Source organism: Triticum dicoccoides, chromosome 6B, assembly GCF_002162155.2.
Source record: "Triticum dicoccoides isolate Atlit2015 ecotype Zavitan chromosome 6B, WEW_v2.0, whole genome shotgun sequence".
NCBI lineage: Eukaryota > Viridiplantae > Streptophyta > Magnoliopsida > Poales > Poaceae > Triticum > Triticum dicoccoides.
In genome coordinates this window covers 619,339,977-619,362,670 of record NC_041391.1, presented here as the reverse complement: position 1 = coordinate 619,362,670, position 22,694 = coordinate 619,339,977, and the positions used below count along the sequence as shown (strand labels likewise).

Sequence of the window (22,694 nt, the reverse complement as noted above, 5' to 3'; positions counted from 1 at the left end):
ATGCCACCCCTTCCAACAAAGCCGACGACTTTAACCCTTCTTATGTGTTGTGCCATGCTAGTGATGGACATGTTTATGCTAAATTTGTTGGTTCTCCTTATGAGTACATTGATTGGTCTATTTGGGTTCTTAAGACCCTTGTTACTAACATCAAAGGACCCATTACAAAGTGGGTACCTAAAACCAAGCATTGATCTCTTGTAGGTGTTTGCTTCCGGTGGGGGACCATGGTTGCTCGATAATGGAGCAACAAATCATATGACCGGAAGCAAGGACTTGGTGGTGGACGTGCACAAGATCCCTTCTATGCCCACCAATGTCGAGTTGGGTGATGCCTCGTCTTAGAAGGTATTGGGTCTTGGCAAGGTTGTCATTTCTCATGATCTAACGATCGAGAAAGTCATGCTTGTTGAGTCCCTTGCTTACAATCTACTTTCCATTTGTCAACTTGCACTCATGGGTTTGCCACTTTCTTTGATATTGATACCATGGCCCTCTTGTGTAGCAAGACTGTTAAAGTAGCCTTTGTTGGGCATGTCGAGAACGGTCTTTATGTGATTAACTTTTCAGAGCGACCCACTAAGACCGCGACATGCCTAATGGCTAAAGTTGATGTGGGATGGCTTTGGCATCGCTGTTTAGCCCACGTCAATATGAGATCTTTGCAAAGTCTTCTCAAGGGGGACCATGTCCGTGGACTAACAAATGTTAGTTTTGCCAAAGATCGTGCTTGCAGTGCTTGTATCGAAGGAAAGCTATATGAGAAGGCTCACCCTCCCACGACTATCATCTACTCAAAGAGACCCTTGGAGCTCCTTCACATGGATCTCTTTGGGCCTCCATCCTTTGATAGTCTTGGAGGTAGAAAGTATTGCTTGGTGATTGTGGATGATTATTCAAGATACACTTGGGTATATTTCTTCAAGAGGAAGAGTGAGACTCAACAAACCGTCATCGACTTTGCAAATGAAGCTCAACGTCAACATGATGCAAAGATCTTGACAATAAGGAGTGACAACGGCACCGAGTTCAAGAACTACACCTTGGATGAGTTTCTTAGTGATGAGGGGATCAAGCATCAATATTCTGCACCATATACCCCTTAACAAAATGGTGTCGCGGAGAGGAAGAACCGGACGTTGATGGATGCGGCAAGGACCATGATGGCGGAGTTCAAGTCTCCTTACAACTTTTGGGCCGAAGCCATCAACACCGCATGTCATGCATCCAATCGGCTCTATCTCCGCAAAGGCTTGCACAAGACTCCTTATGAAATACTCACTGGTAACAAGCCCAACCTCATGTACTTCCGGGTGTTCGGGTGTAAGTGTTTCATTCTCAAGAAAGGTGTTCGTTTTTCTAAATTTGAGGCTAGAGATCATGAGGGCATATTTGTTGGTTATGCTACAAACTCTCATGCTTACTGTGTCCTCAACAAGTCCACCGGACTCATTGAGGAGACGTGTAATGTGGAGTTTGACGAGAATAATGGCTCCCAAGTGGAGCAAAGTGGTACTTGTGGTGTAGGTGATGAAATTCCTCCCCAAGCCATAAGAAGAATGGGTGTTGGTCATATCCTACCCATTGAGGAACCCCTTGTGGCCGAAGGAGAATGACAATGCTCCACTCAAGTGGAGCCATCACCAACCCAAGACCCACACGCTTCTGAAGAACAAAGTGAAGGCCCTCAACCTCATGAACAATATCAAGGGAAAGATCAACCTCAAGATGGTGGTGAACCACCAAATGATGCCCAAGCTCAAGTTCTCCCCTTCGAGCAAGTTCAAGATCAAGAGCAAACTCAAGATCAAGAACAAGCTCAAGACGACGCTCAAGATGATCAAGTTACCCCTCCTCTTTTCACATCCGAGGAGGAATTAGAGCATCGTGCCGCGAAGATTGCTTCCAAGCTCACTACCAAAGGTTATCTCATGGAGAATGTGGTTGGAAGCGTAAGAAAGGGGGTAAGCACTCGTAGACAATTAGCAAACTATTGTGAACATCATGTGTTTGTTTCTTGTGTCAAACCCCAAAAGGTTTATGAGGCGCTCGAGGACCCGGATTGGCTCAATGCCATGCATGAAGAACTCAACAACTTCAAGCGTAACCAAGTGTGGAAATTAGTGCCAAGGCCAACCGGGAATCATAATGTCATTGGAACCAAGTGGATATTCAAGAACAAGCAAGATGCTCATGGGATCATTGTTCGCAACAAGGCTCGTTTGGTGGCACAAGGCTACTCCCAAGTCGAGGGTATCGACTACGGTGAAACCTTTGCTCCCGTTGCTTGCCTTGAATCTATTCGTTTGTTGATTGCTTATGCTTCTCATCATAATTTCACGTTGCAACAAATGGATGTGAAGATGGCTTTTCTTAATGGTCCCATTAATGAGTTGGTGTATGTCAAACAACCCCCCGGGTTCGAAGATCCCTATTTCCCTGATCATGTGAACCAGCTCCACAAGGCGCTCTATGGCCTTAAACAAGCCCCATGTGTGTGGTATGAGCATCTTACGGACTTGTTACAAGATCGTGGGTTTGAAATCGGGAAAGTCGACCCCACTCTTTTTACTAAGAAGGTCAAAGGGGAGTTGTTTGTGTGCCAACCATATGTTGATGATATTATTTTTGGTTCCCCTAACAAAGCCTTCAATGAAGAATTTGCCGCTCTCATGACCTCAGAGTTCAAGATGTCTATGATGGGAGAGTTGAAGTTCTTTCTCGGGTTTGAAATCAAGAAAAGAAGAGAAGGAATCTTCATCAACCAAGACAAATACACTCAAGACATGCTCAAGAGATTCAAGCTAAGTGATGTCAAGCCGGCCTCCACTCCAATGCCCGTCAAATGCCAACTTGACATTGATCCCAATGGTAAAGCGGTGGATCAAAAAGGCATATCGCTCCATGATTGGATCCCTGCTTTACCTTTGTGCATCTAGACCGGATATCATGTTGAGTGTGGGAATTTGTGCACGGTTTCAAGCCGCACCTAAGGAAAGACACTTTGTGGCGGTCAAGAGAATCTTTCGATATTTGGCTCATACCCCAAACTTTGGCTTATGGTACCCAAGAGGAGCCAACTTTGATCTTTTGGGATATACAGATTCAGATTGGGCGGGAGACAAAGTGGATAGGAAGTCCACCTCCGGAGGGTGCCAATTACTTGGTTGCTCTCTAGTGAGTTGGTCTTCTAAGAAGCAAATTTGTGTATCTATCTCGTCCACCAAAGCAGAGTATGTGGCTGCCGGTAGTTATTGTGCTCAACTCCTATGGATGAGGCAAACTTTGAAGGATTACGGTGTCACTTGTGACGAAGTGCCTCTTTGGTGTGACAATGAAAGTGCCATCAAGATCGCTCTTAACCCGCTGCAACACTTCAAGACAAAGCATATTGAGATTCGATATCACTTCATCCGGGATCACATTAGGCGAAGGGAGATCAAGCTCAAGTATGTCAACACTCATGATAACCTTGCAGATATTTTCTTGAAGCCCTTGGATGAAGCAAGATTTCGTGAGTTAAGGCATGAGCTAAATATCATTGATTCGAGCAATGTGGCTTGAACCCTTGCACACCCCACCATACTCATCATGCTTTCTTGTCTAGGTGTAGGCATGGACATAGGGGGAGTGTTGTTCTCTCAATGAACTTTCCCTCCCCCATTATGCATAAATTAATCAAACTCTTTCACATTAGCCATTTTTTATGGTACTTGTGCTTCAAAGATGAGTGTTGGTCATGGGCCCAAGGTTAAAATCTTCGCGGCGCCATACCTCCGGACTCAAACATAGGTGGCCTCAGCCACCGCCCTCTCTTGGAGAGGAGTGTGTTTCTCATCCTCTTTGTGTTGGTTTTTGCGTGTGTGTTTGCTCTCGTTTCCAGTCATTTTCTTTTCCTGAGCTTAGCCTTTTGGGCCAGTCTTTTTGCGGCTGAGCGGTACTACCGCTGGGTGCGCGGTACTACCGCTGATGATCATCAAGCGGTACTACCACCCACCCCAAGCGTCAACACCGCTATGGGGCGGGCGATGGGGGGTTATGTTGGGGCAGGGGGAGTTGCTTTTCTCCCCCATACCCATTCGCTCCACTCGCTCGTCTTATTCATCACTCCAGCGATGTCTCACCGCAGGAGGGCTTGCACAGGCCGCCGTCTTAATGTCGTTCCTCTCCAGTTCCTTCGGTGGAATCTATCCTCACCGCGTCCTCTTGCCATGGATGCCGGTATTGCCCCCATTCCCATTCTCTCTTTGCCTAGATCTCACATCTAGTTGTTTTTTTTGACCAGAATCTCACATCTACTCCCTCTGTAAACTAATATAAGAGCGTTTAGATCACTAAAGTAGTGATCTAAACGCTCTTATATTAGTTTACGGAGGGAGTAGTTGTTAGGGGCAATAGGCATTGCTTTTCTCGATTTTTGGCTAAGTCGAGGCTTGAGTAGGATGGAGATGGCATCTAGACCTTTTGGATTGATGTTTGGTAGGACTATTTTTGAATTTGGCATCACCGGTAGTGCCGGATCTGTCCACGGCAGTAGGGAACTGCCGTTCCCCGTCTAGAGAGGTACTACCGCTCATCTTGCGCGGTACTACCGCTCGAGCGGTATTGCCGCGGTTGGGTCGCGGTACTACTGCTGGATGCCCAATTCCATCATTGTCCTACCACTGTTTGATCCATGTTGTTTTGTTTGGAGGATTATGCTCTTTCTTCCGTGTTGTTCCTTCTGCTCGTGTGTTTGGTTCCAGGTGATGAACATCCTGAGCAGTAAGTTCGCCGTGTCAACCCCGGACGTTCAACGTCAAAGCGCTACCGCACCTCTTTGACAACGGGTGCTTCCTCAAGTGCTCAACCTCCGCCTCAACTCAAGAAGAAGCCTGCCAACAAGCCAAAGCCGAGGGGCAAGACTGTGACTGAGATGACTACCAAGGAATTCCGGGAAAGGCGTCGCCGCAACCCCTATGCGGAAGACCAAGAACCCACTTTGGTCAACCGCCCGTTCTGGAACCGCTTTCAGTTTGCCATCTACTTTGATGTGATCAAGGCTAAGAAGAATCTCTATGTTGATGTGCATTCCATCGACACGGATGCTATGGAAAAGGATCCTGAGTACTTTGGCGAAGCCCTTCAGATGTGCTCTCAGCTGAACATTCTCAGAATCATGCAGTTCAACAAGGACTTTGATGCAGATTTGGTGGCTCATTTCTTTGCCACTATCCATCTTGGAACTGATGAAGAAAGGACTCTGACCTGGATGAAAAATGGCAAGTTGCTTTGTGTCAAGTGGAAAGCCTTCATGGAGTTACTTGGGGTGGAAGATCACGGGCTTGAGACTCCAGTCGGCTTCCGCCCTCACCGCAATGCAACCTCCACTCACAAGCAAGCCCTCTGGCCCTATTGTACTGTGAAGATTCACCCCGTGAATGAGAAGGAGACCTATGAGTTGCCTGCCTTTCTAGACATCCTTCATCGCATTTTTCGAGAGGCTCTCTTCCCTCGTATCGGGAATCTGGATATGGTCCACTCCTATCTCGTGGACATGCTTCTCTTCTGCCAGCATGAGAAGGAAGCAAACACTGGCGAGTCCCTGTACATTTCCCATGTCATGTGTTCTGAACTTCTCTCTGCCGTTTCTGAGCGCAAGTGCCCGATATATGGCCCGTTTCTCATGTTGCTCATTGAGAAGGCCTGGGCACATGTCTATCCTAGGGTTATGCTGGAAACTGGAGAGTTGGTTTCTCATGAGATCAAGCATCTGAGGAAGAAGGACAACTGGGGCACCCCGGCTCCTAAGTCTGGATGTCCATCTACTGCTGCTGACATGGAGACCGAGGGCGAGGCTGAGGCCGATGATGATGAGGACTATGAACCCTCCGGAGTGGAGCCCTCTTGGGCAAAGAAGATTAAGCGCAAGATGAAGAAACTTTTCTGCATGGAGTCTCATGGCCAGTACATGTCTAATGTCTCTGAGAAGAAGGCCCGCAGCCGTCACAAGGAGCTCATGCGTCAGTCGGGTGCAACTGTTAATAGCGGATCTGAGGGAAGGATCACTGATGAGGAGGAGTGGGTTCAGCAGCACTGCCCGTGGACCGATTCAGGCACCGAGCAGTTTCCTACCAATGACGGCGGTGCAGACGATCCCATTGGGATGTGATGCTCGAGATCCTCAGTTTGCTATCACCTGGAGCCGTAGCAACGCTCTTTGCCTTTTTGGTGTCTCTATGCAAAAGGGGAGAGAGTCTAGGGAGTTGTGTCGTTGCCGGGTTGTGTCTTTGTGGTTTGTTGTGTCGTTGCCGAGTTGTGTCTTTTCTCTCATCGTTTGCTTTGTTTGGTTTTGTGCTTGTGAGACGTAGTTCGAGTTCATATGGTGTGAGACATATGCTACCTTATCCTTTATTATCTATCTCCATCAAGTACTTTGGTAATTTGTGAGTTGCATGCTTATCCGATTATATACCTTGCTCACACGTACCCTTATGCTTTTAAGCCATGTTTACTTGTTGCTTATGTTGTTGTACTATAAAATACAGGGGGAGTGTTGATCCTAATGTGTGTGCCTTGCATTCCAAAGGCACCACTATTTAGGTGCACACATTCAGGGGGAGCCCGTCTATATTTTGTAGTTCTAAGTATCTTTACATTCTTGTACTATCCTTGTGCAAATCCCTGGTTGTCATCAATCCACCAAAAAGGGGGAGATTGTTAAGGCATATCTCTCTCGATGTAGTTTTGGTGATTGATGACAACACGTTTGCAGACTAGTCGTGTGCTTTGAGCATTTCATAGATTCATCCTTTGGCACGAGACGATTCCTTCCCCTCGGAGTTTTTATCAAAGACGGTGTAGCTCTTTCGTTTCTGTTTTGGTCGACTGGTTTCATAGGAGTCACCGTGCTATCAAGAGGGGATCTGCTTTGGTAAGGCTAGGGTGGAATCAGCACGTACACATCCTCTTCGCACCCTCTGAACCTTCCCGCTTCGGTGGAGCTTTCATTTCCTTCCTATGTGCATTTTTTGGGTCCCAGCGGTAGTACTTGCGGTGCCCAGCGATAGTACCGCTCAAGAGCCACAAGCGGCAGTACCGCTCTACAGCGGTAGTACCGCCTCGGGGTCCTCATCTGTAGTACCGCTTGGGTACCGGGCTCCTACTGCCTTGACTCGAGGGGGTCGCCTCTTGTGTCGGATTGTGCGGCACTAAGCAGCGGCAGTAGAAGCGATAGTACCGCTCGTGAGCGATAGTACCGCCCTACCTCCGTGGTAGTACCGCACTGGGTCCATTTTCTGCCCATCTGTTCGCCCTCCCCGACTGCACGGCAGTACCGCGAGGGGGAGCGGTAGTACCGCTGGGGCCAACGGTAGTACCGCCCTCTGCGGGGCTGTTTTGGGGGGTAACGGTTGGATTGTTCCCCCCTCTATAAAAGGAGGTCTTCTTCTCCAAAGTTGACTTACCTCTTCCCCCAAAAGCTCCATTTTCGCCCGGTCTCTCTCCCTAGCCAATCAAACTTGTTGATTTGCTCGAGATTGGTTGAGAAGGCCCCGATCTACACTTTCACCAAGAGAAATTTGATTTCCCCCACTAATCCCTAGCTGATCTTGTTACTCTTGGGTGTTTGAGCACCCTAGACGGTTGAGGTCACCGCGGAGCCATAGTCCATTGTGGTGAAGCTTCGTGGTGTCGTTGGGAGCCTCCAATTAAGTTGTGGAGATTGCCCCAACCTTGTTTGTAAAGGTTCGGTCGCCGCCTTCAAGGGCACCAATAGTGGAATCACGGCATCTCGCATTGTGTGAGGGCATGAGGATAATACGGTGGCCCTAGTGGCTTCTTGGGGAGCATTGTGCCTCCACACTGCTCTAACAGAGACGTACTTCCCTTAAAAAGGAAGGAACTTTGGTAACACATCCTCGTCTCCATTGGTTCCATTTTTGGTTATCTCTCACCTTTACTTGTGCAAGCTTATCTTGTGTTGCATATCTTGCTTGCTTGTGTGCTTGTTGTTATCGCATCATATAGGTTGCTCACCTAGTTGCATATCTAGACAACCTACTTTGATGCAAAGTTGAAGTTGGTAAAGAAAAGCTAAAAATTGTTAGTTGCCTATTCACCCCCCCTCTAGTCAACTATATCGATCCTTTCAACAATTACATTCACTTTAAATAGGGCACCATCAAAATCCGTTGAGAGGACGCCTTATGAACTATGGTTTGGTAAGAAACCAAAGTTGTCGTTTCTTAAAGTTTGGGGCTCCGACGCTTATGTGAAAAAGTTTCAACCTAATAAGCTCGAACCCTAATCAGAGAAGTGCGTCTTCATAGGATACCCAAAAGGAAACTGTTGGGTACACCTTCTATCACAGATCCGAAGGCAAGATATTCATTGCTAAGAATGGATCCTTTCTAGAGAAGGAGTTTCTCTCGAAAGAAGTGAGTGGGAGGAAAGTAGAACTTGATGAGGTAATTTTACCTTCTCCCGAATTGGAAAGTAGTTCATCACAGAAATCAGTTCGAGTGATTCCTACATGAATTAGTGAGGAAGCTAATGATGATGATCATGAAACTTCAGATCAAGTTACTACCGAACCTCGTAGGTCAACCAGAGTACGGTCCGCACCAGAATGGTACGATAATCCTATTCTGGAAGTCATGTTACTAGACCATGATGAACCAACGAACTATGAGGAAGTGATAATGAGCCCAGATTCCACAAAATGGCTTGAGGCCATGAAATCTGCGATGGGATCCATGTATAAGAACAAAGTGTGGACTTTGGTGGACTTGCCCGATGATCGGCAAGCCATAGAAAATGAATGGATCTTCAAGAGGAAGATAGACGCTGATGGTAGTGTTACTATCTACAAAGCTCAACCTGTTGCAAAAGGTTTTAGACAAATTCAAGGTGTTGACTACAATGAGATTTTCCCAACTATAGCGGATGCTTAAGTCTGTCCGAATAATGTTAGCAATTACCGCATTTTATGATTATGAAATTTGGCAAATGGATGTCAAAACTGCATTCCTGAATGGATTTCTGGAGTTGTATATGATGCAACTAGAAGGTTTTGTCAATCCAAAGGGTTCTAACAAAGTGTGCAAGCTCCAGCGATCCATTTATGGACTGGTGCAAGCCTCTCGAAGTTGGAATAGACGCTTTGATAGTGTGATCAAAGCATATGGTTTATACAGACTTTTGGTGAAGCCTGTATTTACAAGAAAGTGAGTGGGAGCACTACAACCTTTCTGATAAGTATATGTGAATGACATATTATTGATCGGAAATGATGTAGAATTTTTTTGGAAAGCATAAAGGAGAGTTTGAAAGGAGTTTTTCATAGAAAGACCTCGGTGAAGTTGCTTATATATTGGGCTTCAAGATCTATAGAGGTAGATCAAGACGCTTAATAAGATTTTTCAATGAATACATACCTTGACAAGTTTTTGAAAGAGTTCAAAATGGACCAGTCAAAGAAGGAGTTCTTGTTTGTATAACAAGGTGTAAAATTGAGTAAGACTCAAAGCCCGACCATGGCAGAAGATAGAAAGAGAATGAAAGTCCTTCTCTATGCTTCAGTCATAGGTTCTATAAAGTATGCTATGCTGTGTACCAGACCTATTGTGTACCTTGTCATGAGTTTGACAAGGGGGTACAATAGTAATCTAGAAGTAGATCACTGGGCAACGGTCAAAATTATCCTTAGTGAGGACTTAGGAAATGTTTCTCAGTTATGGGGGTGATAAAGATGTCGTCGTAAGGAGTTACGTCGATGCAAGCTTTTACACCGATTCAGATGATTCTAAGTCTCAATCTGGATACATATTGAAAGTGGGAACATTTAGCTAGAGTAGCTCCGTGCAGAGCATTGTAGACATAGAATATTTGCAAAATACATACGGCTCTGAATTAGCAGGCCCGTTGACTATACTTCTCTCACAAGCAAAACATGATCACACCTTAGTACTCTTTGGGTGTTAATCACATAGTGATGTGAACTAGATTATTGACTCTAGTAAACCCTTTGGGTGTTGGTCACATGGCGATGTGAACTATTGGTGAAATCACATGGCGATATGAACTAGATTATTGACTCTAATGCAAGTGGGAGACTGAAGGAAATATGCCCTAGAGGCAATAATATAGTTATTATTTATTTCCTTATATCATGATAAATGTTTATTATTCATGCTAGAATTGCATTAACTGGGAACTTAGCACATGTTTGAATACATATACAAAACAGAGTGTCCCTAGTATGCCTCTACTTGACTAGCTCATTAATCAAAGATGGTTATGTTTCCTGACCATAGACATGTGTTGTCATTTGATAAACGGGATCATATCATTAGGAGAATGATGTGATGGACAAGACCCATCCGTTAGCTTAGCATTATGATCATTATAGTTTCACTGCTACTGCTTTCTTCATGACTTATACATGTTCCTCGGGCTATGAGATTATGCAACTCCCGAATACCGGAGGAACACCTTGTGTGCTATCAAACGTCACAACATAATTGGGTGATTATAAAGATGCTCTACAGGTGTCTCCGAAGGTGTTTGTTGGGTTGGCATAGATCGAGATTAGGATTTGTCACTCCGTGTTTTGGAGAGGTATCCCTGGGCCCTCTCGGTAATGCTCATCACTATAATCCTTGCAAGTATTGTAACTAATGAGTTAGTTGCAGGATGAAGTATTACAGAATGAGTAAAGAGACTTGCCGGTAACGAGATTGAACTAGGTATGATGATACCGACGATCGAATCTCGGGCAAGTAACATACCGATGACAAAGGGAACAATGTATGTTGTTATGTGGTTTGACCGATAAAGATCTTTGTAGAATATGTAGGAGCCAATATGAGCATCCATGTTCCACTATTGGTTATTGACCGGAGATGTGTCGGTCATGTCTACATAGTTCTCGAACCCATAGGGTCCGCACGCTTAACGGTCGATGACGATTTGTATTATGAGTTATGTGTTTTGATGACCGAAGTTTGTTCGGAGTCCCGGATGAGATCACGTACATGACAAGGAGTCTCAAAATGGTCGAGACGTAAATATCGATATATTGGAAGGCTATATTCGGACATCGGAAAGGTTCCGAGTGATTCGGGTATTTTTCGGAGTACCGAAGAGTTACGGAATTCACGGGAGAAGTAATGGGCCTTGTTGGGCCATACGGGAAATAGAGGAGGTAGGCCAAGGGGAGGTAGCGCCCCCCCATGGGTCCGAATTGGACTTGGGGAAGGGGGCGGCACCCCCCTTTCCCTTTCCTACTCCCTCTCTCATTCCTTCTCTCCTACTCCTAAAAGGGAAAGGATTCCTACTAGGACTTGGAAGTCCTAGTAGGACTCCATGCACTTGGCGCGCCCCTAAGGGGTTGGCCTCTCTCCCTCCCTCCTTTATATACGGGGGCAGGGGGCACCCCAAAGACACAAGTTTCTCTTAACCGTGTGTGGTGCTCCCCTCCATAGTTACACACCTCGATCATACCATCGTAGTGCTTAGGCGAAGCCCTGCCCCGGTAAACATCATCATCACCGTCGCCAAGCCGTCGTGCTGATGGAACTCACCCTCGTCCTCAACTGGATCAAGAGTACGAGGGACGTCATCGAGCTGAACGTGTCCTAAACGCGGAGGTGCCGTACGTTCGGTACTTGATCGGTTGGATCGCGAAGAAGTTCGACTACATCAACCGTGTTATTGAAACGCTTCCGCTTTCGGTCTACGAGGGTACCTGGACACACTCTCCCCTCTCGTTGCTATGCATCACCTAGATAGATGTCGCGTGATCGTAGGATTTTTTTTGAAATTACCGCGTTTCCCAACAGTTAGTATGAGTCATCTGGACCCACGTGTGCCAGTACGGTTGCTTCAGACCCATAAGTGTCAGTACGGCTGCTCCGGACCAAAATCGGTCTGTATGAGATGTTTGAACCCACAAGTGCCATTACAGCTGCTCCGGACCCATAAGTGTTAGTATGAGTCAGTATGAGCGTCCATAGGGCGGGAGAAGGAGCAGTCGCCCCCGTGCGACTCAGGCGACGGTGACCACAGGGCGGGAGAAGGAGCGGACGCCCTTGTGCGACTTAGGCGAAAACCCCCGGGCAGCTAGGCGGCGGCAGAAATACGAAGAAGAAAGAGAAGGGAAACCAAAGAACTAAGATAGGCCTAGCAAGGTTACATCCCTGGAGCAGCCTTCAGAACCTTGAGCAAAACATGGTCATCTTTGGGTGGACAGGAGGCAAAGATGATCTGATGTATAGCAGTGGTTGCATAGCGGAGGGGTACATGGTACATCATACTAGATGATACCCTGCACGTTGTTGCGAGAATATTTTGTAACATGAATATTTGAAGTAATGATATAAAAAGCTAAAACTGAAAATACATATAATTTATTTGGTTTGATTACTATATAGTTGTAAAATGTTTATTAAATATAAGTAACTTAATAGAACGAAAATTCTCATGTATGTTTGCATGTTGAGATGAGTCTTTTTCCATGCATATTTCATGATAAGGTGACATGCTTGCATGTTGAGAGACAAATGGTAGTGGAGGTGGGCCTTTTCTCATGCATGTTGTGTGATGATATGGCATGCTTGCATGTTGAGAGAAACAGTTAGTGGGGGCTAGCTATTTAGATATAGAGAATTGTTATAACAAGTGTTGTATATTTATTTGTTTGGAATATAAATATTTTTTGAAATAAGGCAAAAGACTTGCCATTTTCATTGATTAAGGAGTGAGAATTGCCCAGTTAATTAACAGAAAATGGGCTAAAACCGATACAATCAACCCACATAAAATGGGTACCACCGGCCAACCTGGCCACCGACATGGGATCATAGAGCTACAAAGAGGGAAGACATCCGCCGAGCAGTCGCAAGCGTCATCGTCATCACCGGCTACCTCCGAACGGGCGACTCCGACTTCACCGTAGACCTTCATCGTCGAAGCCGACCCGCAAACAGCTGCACCAGAAACCATGACAGCACATGCGAACAGAAGGCCACACGCACGAACAACGGACAGCTTCGACTCTGACGACGATCATCACAAGGGAAATATGCAGGACTTGCGCCGACCATGCCCGGAAGAGCACCTCGGACACGCCGGGAAGATCCGGCTACCGAAGCCCGAGCCATGACCAAAGTTCCTCTCGACGCCATCATCGTTGCCAAACAGAAATCTGCGCCCCCGAAAAGGCCGCCTCAGCAAACTACATGGCGAAGATGCCGCAAACAATGCGGCGAAGATGCCGCCATCCACCGGTCTCCCAGTCGTAGCCGGCTCCGAGACGATGCCCCCAAGGAGGAGAAAGACGCGAAGACGCCTCAATCGCCCGATCCAGCGGATCTGATGTTTCCCTCCGGAGCCAAAGCAGTGGGGAGAAGCAAGAGCACCTCCACGATGACGCTTCCAAGAAAGATCGCGGGACTCGCGAGCGCCGCCGTCACCGGCTCCGATGGAGACCGAAGCTAGGATTTCTCCTGGAGTTGCGCCGACCACCAGCTACCACCGACTACTGCCTACCAACCCCCACCCCTGCTGAGACCAACCTCACTCTGGCCGCAGGATCCCTCGATCCACCGCAACCAGACACACACCACCTCCCCGACCGTAGCCGCCGCACCACCAAATTTGGGGCCGCCGCCCCAGCAACCGAAGGCCACCACCGCACGGCCGCCGCACGCTGCATAGCCAAAGAGGAATCCCGAGCAGGGAGGGGGGGCCGCCACCCCATCCCAACTCGCTGGACGAGCTGCCAGATCCGCCGCCCGTCAGCCGAAACACAAGACGGCACCACCACGACACCAAGCCGGAGAACGCAGCAAGGGCCCCTCCACGATGCGCAGCAGGGGGTCTCATCTCGCGAGGATCCAGATCGGGCCCGCACGGGCGCCACGACCGCGACCGCCGCTCGCAACAGCGCGCCCAACTCCGCGTCCGGATCCCGCGCCTCCCGCCGGAGACCTCCTCCACCGCGAGTCAGGACGCCACCCCGGAGCCAAGCGCCGGCTAGCCGCCGCCCACACGCCGAATCCCCTTCCCGCGAGCGAGCAGCAGCCAGAAAAGCGCCCCGCCGCCGCCGGCTCCGCGCATGCTTTGCCTGCTGGAGGCCACCGGTGACGGCGAGGCGGAGAAAGGAGGCGGGAGGGGCGGAGGCTGAGGGGGCGGGGGTCGCCGCCCATGTCGCCCGGGGAGGGAGCGGCGCGGGGGAAGGGAGGAGTGATAAAAATTTCTGCGTCTTGAAAAAGCTTTGTCTTTCCCAATATAAATATAATGTAGTATATGACTCAATCTTCGACTGATCACTGCTAAGAAAGGCCATTATATTATAGTTAGAAAACCCACTCACAGAAGAGAAACCACCTCTTTAATTATTCTCCATATGTAGGTAATCACTATTACAAGCCAACTAGTTAATACATTGAACTGGTACTTTCAGGGTCTCGGTGAATCTCTTTCCTTAACGGAAATGTTCAGTCGAAAGAAAAACCGAAATCCATGGCCTTGAATTTTCCATATCTTGGTGGTCGCTTGTCATCCAGCAAACCAGGTGCCGGCTCCAGCACCGTTTCGCCATCCACAACATAGAACACGCCCAGTGAAAGTCTCTCCTTCGTGGCATTCGTCACCACCCTATGAACTGGGCTCATGAAGATTCCGTTGCACATTATCTGCATGCGTCAAATATTTGCATACAAGTCAGCGAATCATTAGGATTCATGAAATAGGATATTATGTACACTGATGATTGTAAATTATTCAAGAGAGCAAGTGCTTAGCTTCATACCTCCATGCAGTCAGCTAAGTTAATCACCAACGTATAAGGCTTGGCTGGAACATTGTACCATTTCCTATCTCTCTGAACTTGCAAGCCACCAACGTCGTGGTCGACAGAAAGGATGGTAAGGAGACCAACATCAGAGTGAGGCCTCATGCCCAAAACTAGGTCAGGTCTCGGACATGGGGGGTAGTAGTTGAACCTAGCAAACCCACGAGCCTTGTTTGATATTTGGTTGACGAAGTAATCCTCATCAAGGTCCAAGATCTTGGCTATTGATCGCAATATAAGGTCTCTTATTCTCTTGGTTCTTGATGCGTACTTAAGTAACACATCTCTGTACACAGAAACACTCCAGAATTATTAGTTTATAGTCAATTGAACATTTTGATTTCCTTATTCAGTTCCTATGAATTCACTCCGAATATCCATTTTTTTGTTCGAAAAGATCTAAATATCTTTTAAAGAAAGCAATTAATCAATAAATTTCACAAAACTACACCGCAAGTAACTACAAAACTACTCTACATCATCAAGAGAAGCTCACAAAAGTACACCTTTCATGTTGGAACGTAGGGAGTACTAGAAATGTGAAACGACACTGAATGAAGGTAAGGGAGTAGGTGATTAACCTGAAAGATTGTGGGTGAGTGGGCCACTTGGCAAAATTCCTCTCGTCTTCTGGCTCCACTCTCAAATGCAGCCGGTCGTTCCAGCTGAGGCCCTGATCCTGGGGGCTAACCACTTTGTCATTTCCATAGCCTTCCACCTCCAAGTGCTTGCCGTCGTCTACCAAGTTACTGCATTTGTGCTTTTCTTCAGACGGTTGCCGGAAGAAGTCCCTCGACGCGCTCATCATGGCATCCATAAGAGACTCCTCGATTCCATGGTTGGTGACCTGCATAAAAACATCAGCAAAAGTTGAATAGTTTTAGCTACAAACTAAGGTACTAACCAGGAAGAGGCCCCAGGTTTGTAGGGCCTCTCGGAGCTTGTGGGCCTCGTCGGCGGCCGTGAGCCGGCTAAGGTCGATGAGAGGGATGGGGTCCGGCATCTCGTCAGCGGCCAGCAGGTGGTCTTGGTCTCGCTCGTGCACCACGTACTGCCGTGGCGGCTCCTCGACGGCCGCCGCCAGCTCCTGCACCGTCGTCCGCACCATCGAGGGAGCTATGTTCTTGGTCACTGTGACAACCTTGCCGTGGTATCCCGAAGGATGGAGGTCTATATGTAAGGGGAGCTAAACTTGGAGAGGAAGATGAAGGAGAGAAGAGGGAAGACGGCAGTATATAATTATAATCTTGGGTACCAACGTGTTGGGTTACTAGTGCTTACTTTTTTTCGATAATAAAGTAGTACTGGTGCTTACTTAAGTTGAAGATAGGAGCTGTGTTCTCTTCTTGGGTACCACGTGTCCGGTTACTAATACTGCCTGCTTACTGAAGTTGAAGGTAAAAATTGTCGCAAAAAAGAAGAAGGTAAAATGGAAAGTGCCTTCCCTACATTGCGTGAGATCATGCATGACGCGCTCACTCACTCCATGCCACTCCTCTTTGATTTGTCAGTCACAACTCATATCATCGTCCAGTCGGGTTGCGACTAAGCTAAGACTTGACCATTCAGTTTCATTGTGCCATCCACACCTTCAGGCACCTCAAGGAATCCCAGTGGCAGTATCTACGGTTAGTCTCTCTTTATTTTTTTTGGCCAAGTGAAAACGGCTGTTGTATAGGGGTGAATACATTGTATAGCATAGCTTTGCGGAAAAAAAACATTGTATAGCGTACACAGATACACTGTAACAGCTAGAGTATAGTAGTATTCGTTTCGAAAAGGCAGGAAGGATGTCCAGGCATCATTATTTCAGATGAAGTCCTGACAAGTTGCTTGTTTGTCAAACAGAGCTTATTCAGTGGCGGGGATGCTGATTGTTGTTTGCCCTTTTCAGCTGAAATTCACAAATTCAGAATGCAATGCCTAACCTAAGATGGTCTGAAGTTCTGTCAATGTTTACCACTCAATAATCTTCAAGTAGTCACTCTTATTGTATGAAAAGAATTCATGAATTGGATTCTCTTCAAGCAAGTAGGTCAAGAATTCATTGACTGAATCGGCTGCATACATGTCTTGTATGTCTCTGTTTTGTGGTGGTGCCGGAATTCCAGAGCCAAAATCGTAGTGCCTTGAGGCAGCAGGGCAGCGGGGAGAGTCAAACGCACCTCCATTAAGAGCAACTCTAGCAGACCCCGCATCCGCCCCCGACCCGCAAAATAACCGCCAAAATGCGGGTACGGGCTGGAAAGCCTGCCCGACCAGACCCCGCATCCCGCCCCGGCCCGCAAAAAATTTTGGGGGGCGCGGCAAATTCTCCGCCCCAACCCGGAAAAACGCGGGTTTCCCCCTCGCGACTGCGGTGCCCTGCATCAGAGAGAAGCAGTTGGCGGGAGGGACATTTCAGCCCGCGCGCTTTCCTCCTCCTTCCGCCGCCGCCCGCCCTTTGCTTCCGCCTACCCGCCGCCGCCGATTCCGGCCATATATCTGCGGGCGGAATCGCGCCCCGGGGCCGCCCCACACCCTCTCTCACCGAGCCGCTGCACCGCCCCTCCGGATCCGGCGAGAAGAGCCGCCCCCCGTCGCCGCCGCTGCCGGGGATCGACCACCGTTGAGCGCACCCCCTCGTCGCCGCCTGGGATCAGCCGCCACCGGTTAGTCCCTTTTTTGTGATTTTTGCGAGCTGCGTAGTAGATTAACGCGCCGGTGTGCGTGTAGATGGAGTTGACCCCGTGCGAGAAGTTCTTGCTATCCGATTCGTCCGATTCGGACGACTCGGATGTTGAGAGCATGCTTGCGAACTTCCGGCAGCAAACATTAGTCATGGCGCTTGCCGTGAAGGAGCATGAAGACGAGCACCGGAAGAGGAGACGAGGATCGACTGTCGGTCGTTTGTGCATTCGTCGGAATCGCCATCTTGGGAACAAGATGTTGATGCAAGACTATTTCGCGGAGAATCCTACATATCCTCCGCACCTCTTCCGGAGAAGGTACCGAATGCGCCGATCCCTCTGTGAAAATTGTTAAAGCTTGCGAGTCAAATTGCCGGTATTTTACTCAAAGAAGAAATGTCGCGCTTAAAGGGATTTAGTGCATATCAAAAAATCTCCGCAGCTATGCGGGTGATTGCATATGGCGTTCCGGCTGACTATGCCGATGAGTATCTTCGCATTGGTGAAGATAGCATAATTGAGTCTGTGCGTAGATTTTCGAAAGTGATCATTCGTGTCTTCGGTCCTGAGTATCTTCGGGCACCCAATGAAGATGACACAAAGAAATTAATGGCATCAAATGAGAGGAGAGGTTGGCCTGGCATGCTAGGTAGCATTGATTGTATGCATTGGAATTGGAAAAATTGTACCAAGGCTTGGCAAGGAATGTATTGTGGCAAGTCTCATGATGCAACAATTGCGCTACAGGCCGTAGCATCCGAGGATTTATGGATTTGGCATTGCTTTTTTGGTATGCCGGGCACTCTCAATGATATCAATGTGTTGCAACGGTCTCATTTATTTGCTAGGCTTGCTAGTGGTGATGCTCCTGCTTGCAACTACAGTATCAATGGGCACGAATACACAAAAAGGTACTATCTTGCAGATGGTATATACCCTCCTTGGTGCACATTTGTCAAGAGCATCAAAGAACTCAAAACAAAAAAACAATGTGAATTTGCAAGGGTGCAAGAGGTAGCCCGAAAAGACATTGAAAGAGCATTCGGTGTTTTGCAATCTAGGTTTGCCATTGTCCGTGGTCCTGCTCATTTTTGGGATAAGAAAACCTTAAAGAACATAATGACATGCTGTGTTATCCTGCACAATATGATTCTTAAAGATGAGAGAGGGTTGAACTTAGAATTCTTTTACGACAATGTGGGTAGCCGTGTCAAACCAACAAGAGACCCAAACCGCATTAGAGCTTTTCTTCAGACATACAAGGAGATTGAAAATACAGACACCCACTTTCAACTTCAGAAAGATCTCATTGAGCACCATTGGCAAAGGGCTGGACAGTGACTTATTTTTGTATTCATTTGTATTTGTATTCATGACAAATATTGTATTGCACTATTTAAGTTTGCTACGATTATTTGAATAATTATTTGTAATGCGGATGATTATTGTATTATGTTTGATTGGAATAATTCAGTTTGTTTTCGATTGTTGAATTATGTTGTATTTGATATTCGCGGGCTGATAATATGCGGGATGCAGCAGCGCAAAGAGCAGACCCCGCAAAGCCGACCCGTAAAAAAGTATATTCCACGAATATACTTTTTTACGGATCCGTTTGGGGGTCTGCATCTGTGCCAGCCCAAGCCGACCCGCAAAAGCTGTTTTGCGCGAACTGCAAACGCGTTTTGCGGGCCGGCGGGATGCGGGATCTGCTAGAGTTGCTCTATGGAGGTGTTTGTTTCGTCCAGTGATAACGTAAACGTAAATGGAACCTGATTACGGACTGTAACAGCACCAGACTGGACAAACCCTATTTTGTTTGGTTCTACAGTGTAAAGGAAACATGTACCTAAATAGTGTTTGATTTGACACAATAACAGGCACCTTTCACAATACAGAACACAACATGGGCTTTCACATGCATCAGACAAGCACACAATTTAGAAATATTTTTGCATTCATCCAATACAAAGACATCTTTTAACCAGAATTTGGCTCCACTTTAACGATATTACACATTTTTAAAATGAAAATGATACGGACTCGGAATTCGACAACACTTTGAAATAAACTACAAAATTAGTCCCTAAAACTGTTTTTATATTATAGGATAAATAGAAAGGCCAAGTTCACAATCTTGCAAAGAAGCTTTTCCATGGATCTTCATCTTCCACGCCACAACACTGATCCCATTTTCTAATGAACCTTGCTTATTTTCTCATCTGCCAATAAGCACGAGTTAAAATGAGGATAAAGAAACACACAAGAAACAACCAATAATAATAAAATTAATAGCAACTATAACATGATTGTTCTTTCTCATCAACACTTTGACGAAGGAAAAGGTGGGAATCTGCTCCATGCATTTCAACACTTTGACAAAGATAACAATAGGAAAATGATGTATACTGCAAGACCAATGAAATGAAAAGCACTCTCTTAGCTAACACAGACTACAATGGTGTATACTGCAAGAACATATACTAAAATATGGTGGAAAGGATGAGATCTACTCCATGCTTTTCAACACTTTTGACAAATATATAACAATAGTAAAATGAGGTGGATTTTGTACACACCAGTTATGTCACACCATTATTGGAAAAGGACCTTCTTTCCCATCAACCTTGCTTTTTTCTTTCATCTACCAATGAGGAGCCAATAAGCAGGAGTTAGATACAAGGAAAAAAACTTCAGCAGAAGTTTGACTTATATATGACCAACCAAAAACACCACATCACTATGTCACTACAAGTTTGGCTTATATATACTGCAAATAACCACTCTTGCTTATATACGCCGCTCTGTACTAGTGAAATTTTAGTTCACTTGAGCCACTCATGGTGATAAATGTCAGGATGCTATCAACCCCCAAGGTTTACAAATAAGTTCAATCAAGAATAACAAAATGTGTTATAAATTAGTTATGTAACAGGAGCATAATTTATCAACTATCATACAGATTTATATGGCAGTCTAGATATCACATATTAGAAAAATGTGGTCACACATGAGTTCTTGAACATTTTCACCTTGTTACTTCATTGATTTCAGCAACCTACCTAGTTAGATCACGAATCAACAGTCGGGAAAAACAAAAACTGCATCACAAGATAGTGCATATTATTAAAGAGAGTTTAGAAAAAGGGATACCGGACATCATTTTCAGGACGAAGTCCCTCCTCAGAATGCCTGGAAGCACAAGCATCATGTTCATGTGCTCTAGAGCTTTAGCGAATATTGTTGCAGCTTCAACGATCTCGCTCCCAGTAAATGCAAGCCTAGACAATTCACTAATTGCATTTTCTCTTGATTTCTGTTGAGGGTCTTCTGCTGCTTCTTATTGTGCCATTGCTACTGTAAATGATGTTGCCATTGCACCCACATTGTGTCATGCTGTTCAGCTGGCTATTAACATCTTGAAGCATGGCTGCAAATGGATCGCTTGGTCCCGTCGCCCTCTTTGGCCTTCGCTCCTTTTTCTGCCTGTTCGAACTAGTTGTATCAATAGAGCAAGTGTCAATGGACCGTCGAGCTGTTCCTATTGAGATCATGTCCTCTTCCTCATTTTCTTCTTCCTCCATAGCAATTTCCTTCTCCAAGTTTCCCACTGCCTCTCCAAAGCCTTCCGCATTTTCTCCTGTTGCAATGTCTTTGTCATAGATAGCAGCCAATTGTTCAAAGTATGGAAATGCTACACCATACAATCCCTTAGCCTCCTTGTGAATCTATATGTTTTTTTTACAAAAGAAGAAAGTTGGTTTTCAATAGCAAGGACAATAACACGGGATAGAAACGGTACTACTTTCTCCTTGAACATCTTAGGAATAGTAGCACTAACAAGGCAGCAAGGGATGATCCAAATACAGAAAATACTGAAGAGAAAACACTACAATAACAGGTAACTAAGGTACAATAGCAAGGAAATTCAGCACAAAGCATTACTAAGGAATTCAGTTTTAGTGGTTCAAGTGATCTACCTGACAATGAGCTTCATATTGTGCCTTCTCGCACTGAATCATCTTTCGACTTCCATCCCATGTGAATCCACTTTTGGATAGCATTACTTCAACGGCACCAAATTTCTTCCTGAAGTGCCTCACTCTTGATTCAATGTGCGGAGATGCAGTGATACCATGGCCTGGACACTTTTCAACAAGATGCTTTTCCAATATCCCCAGGTATCCACCCTTGAAGGCACCATCAGCTTTCCACCTCGGGTCCAAAGATAACTCATACAAAGCTTTAATAAGCTCGTCGTCCTCATCAGAAGACCAATTCCTTTTATTCTTGCCTCTTCCACGAGACGTGCTCGAGCTATCCAGACGGTCCATATCTGCACAAGCAATAATGGGTACAAATGAGATAGCAAATATATATGAAAGAGAACAAATGCAAACAACATGCAATTGTAGGTTGCAAATATAATTGAAAGGGAACAAATGTAAATAAGATGGAAATATATATAGAAGGGAACAAATAGAAACAACTTATACCTCAATGCGCCCTAGCAGCCCTATGTCTATTATACATGCCCTGAGCAAGTTCATTCCAAAAATTTGTCCACTCATTCGAAGTTGAGATAGATGTGATGAATTCTGGTTGGTCCAATTCTCCCTCCACGTCTTCTAATGTTTCTTGTATTATTGGCTCGTTGATATCAAGTGGGTCGACAGACATCTTTTGCAATATAAGATTATGCAAGAGTGTGCATGCCATGATGATTCGACATTGGGTCTTCATGGGAAAAAAAGGAAGGAGACCTCAAAATCCCCCACCGACCATTTAGCCTTCCAAAGCACCTTTCTACTATATTTCGGGCTCTAGTGTGGCGCATGTTGAGATATTCTTCTGTGCTACGAGGTGGATTTTGTGGTGTCCAACCACCCAAGTGATATCTTTGACCTCGATATGGAGCTAAAAATCCTTTTGCGTTTGTGTATCCAGCATCGACAAGATAATATTGGCCTTCGGGGACACGCAACCCATTTTGCCGTGAGATGGCATCCCTAAGAACCCGACCATCATGTGTAGAACCTATTTTTGAGATGGTGTGATAATACATACAAGAATGATGCCACTATCTCCTCTAATGATGTTTTCCTTGTACCCTTTAGTCCACCAACATCTCTCACCATCTCACATAATATATGAAATGTTCTCCTATCCATACGAAGTTGACTTATACA

The 22,694-nt window shown here is 46.1% G+C and overlaps 2 protein-coding genes across 2 annotated transcripts; both read right to left on the bottom strand.

Annotated features, from left to right (window-relative positions):
• Positions 1–14,357: 14,357 nt before the first annotated feature.
• On the bottom strand, positions 14,358–15,978 carry LOC119323853 (protein SRG1-like). Its single transcript, XM_037597564.1, has 4 exons — positions 15,741–15,978; positions 15,418–15,683; positions 14,795–15,122; positions 14,358–14,678 (listed from the first exon to the last, which is right to left on the bottom strand). Exons 1-4 carry the CDS (start codon positions 15,942–15,944, stop codon positions 14,481–14,483), a joined length of 996 nt encoding a protein of 331 aa, XP_037453461.1. The 5' UTR covers positions 15,945–15,978; the 3' UTR covers positions 14,358–14,480.
• A 4,820-nt stretch (positions 15,979–20,798) lies between these two features.
• On the bottom strand, positions 20,799–21,839 carry LOC119321338. Its single transcript, XM_037595058.1, has 2 exons — positions 21,486–21,839; positions 20,799–21,233 (listed from the first exon to the last, which is right to left on the bottom strand). Exons 1-2 carry the CDS (start codon positions 21,837–21,839, stop codon positions 20,799–20,801), a joined length of 789 nt encoding a protein of 262 aa, XP_037450955.1.
• Positions 21,840–22,694: the final 855 nt, after the last annotated feature.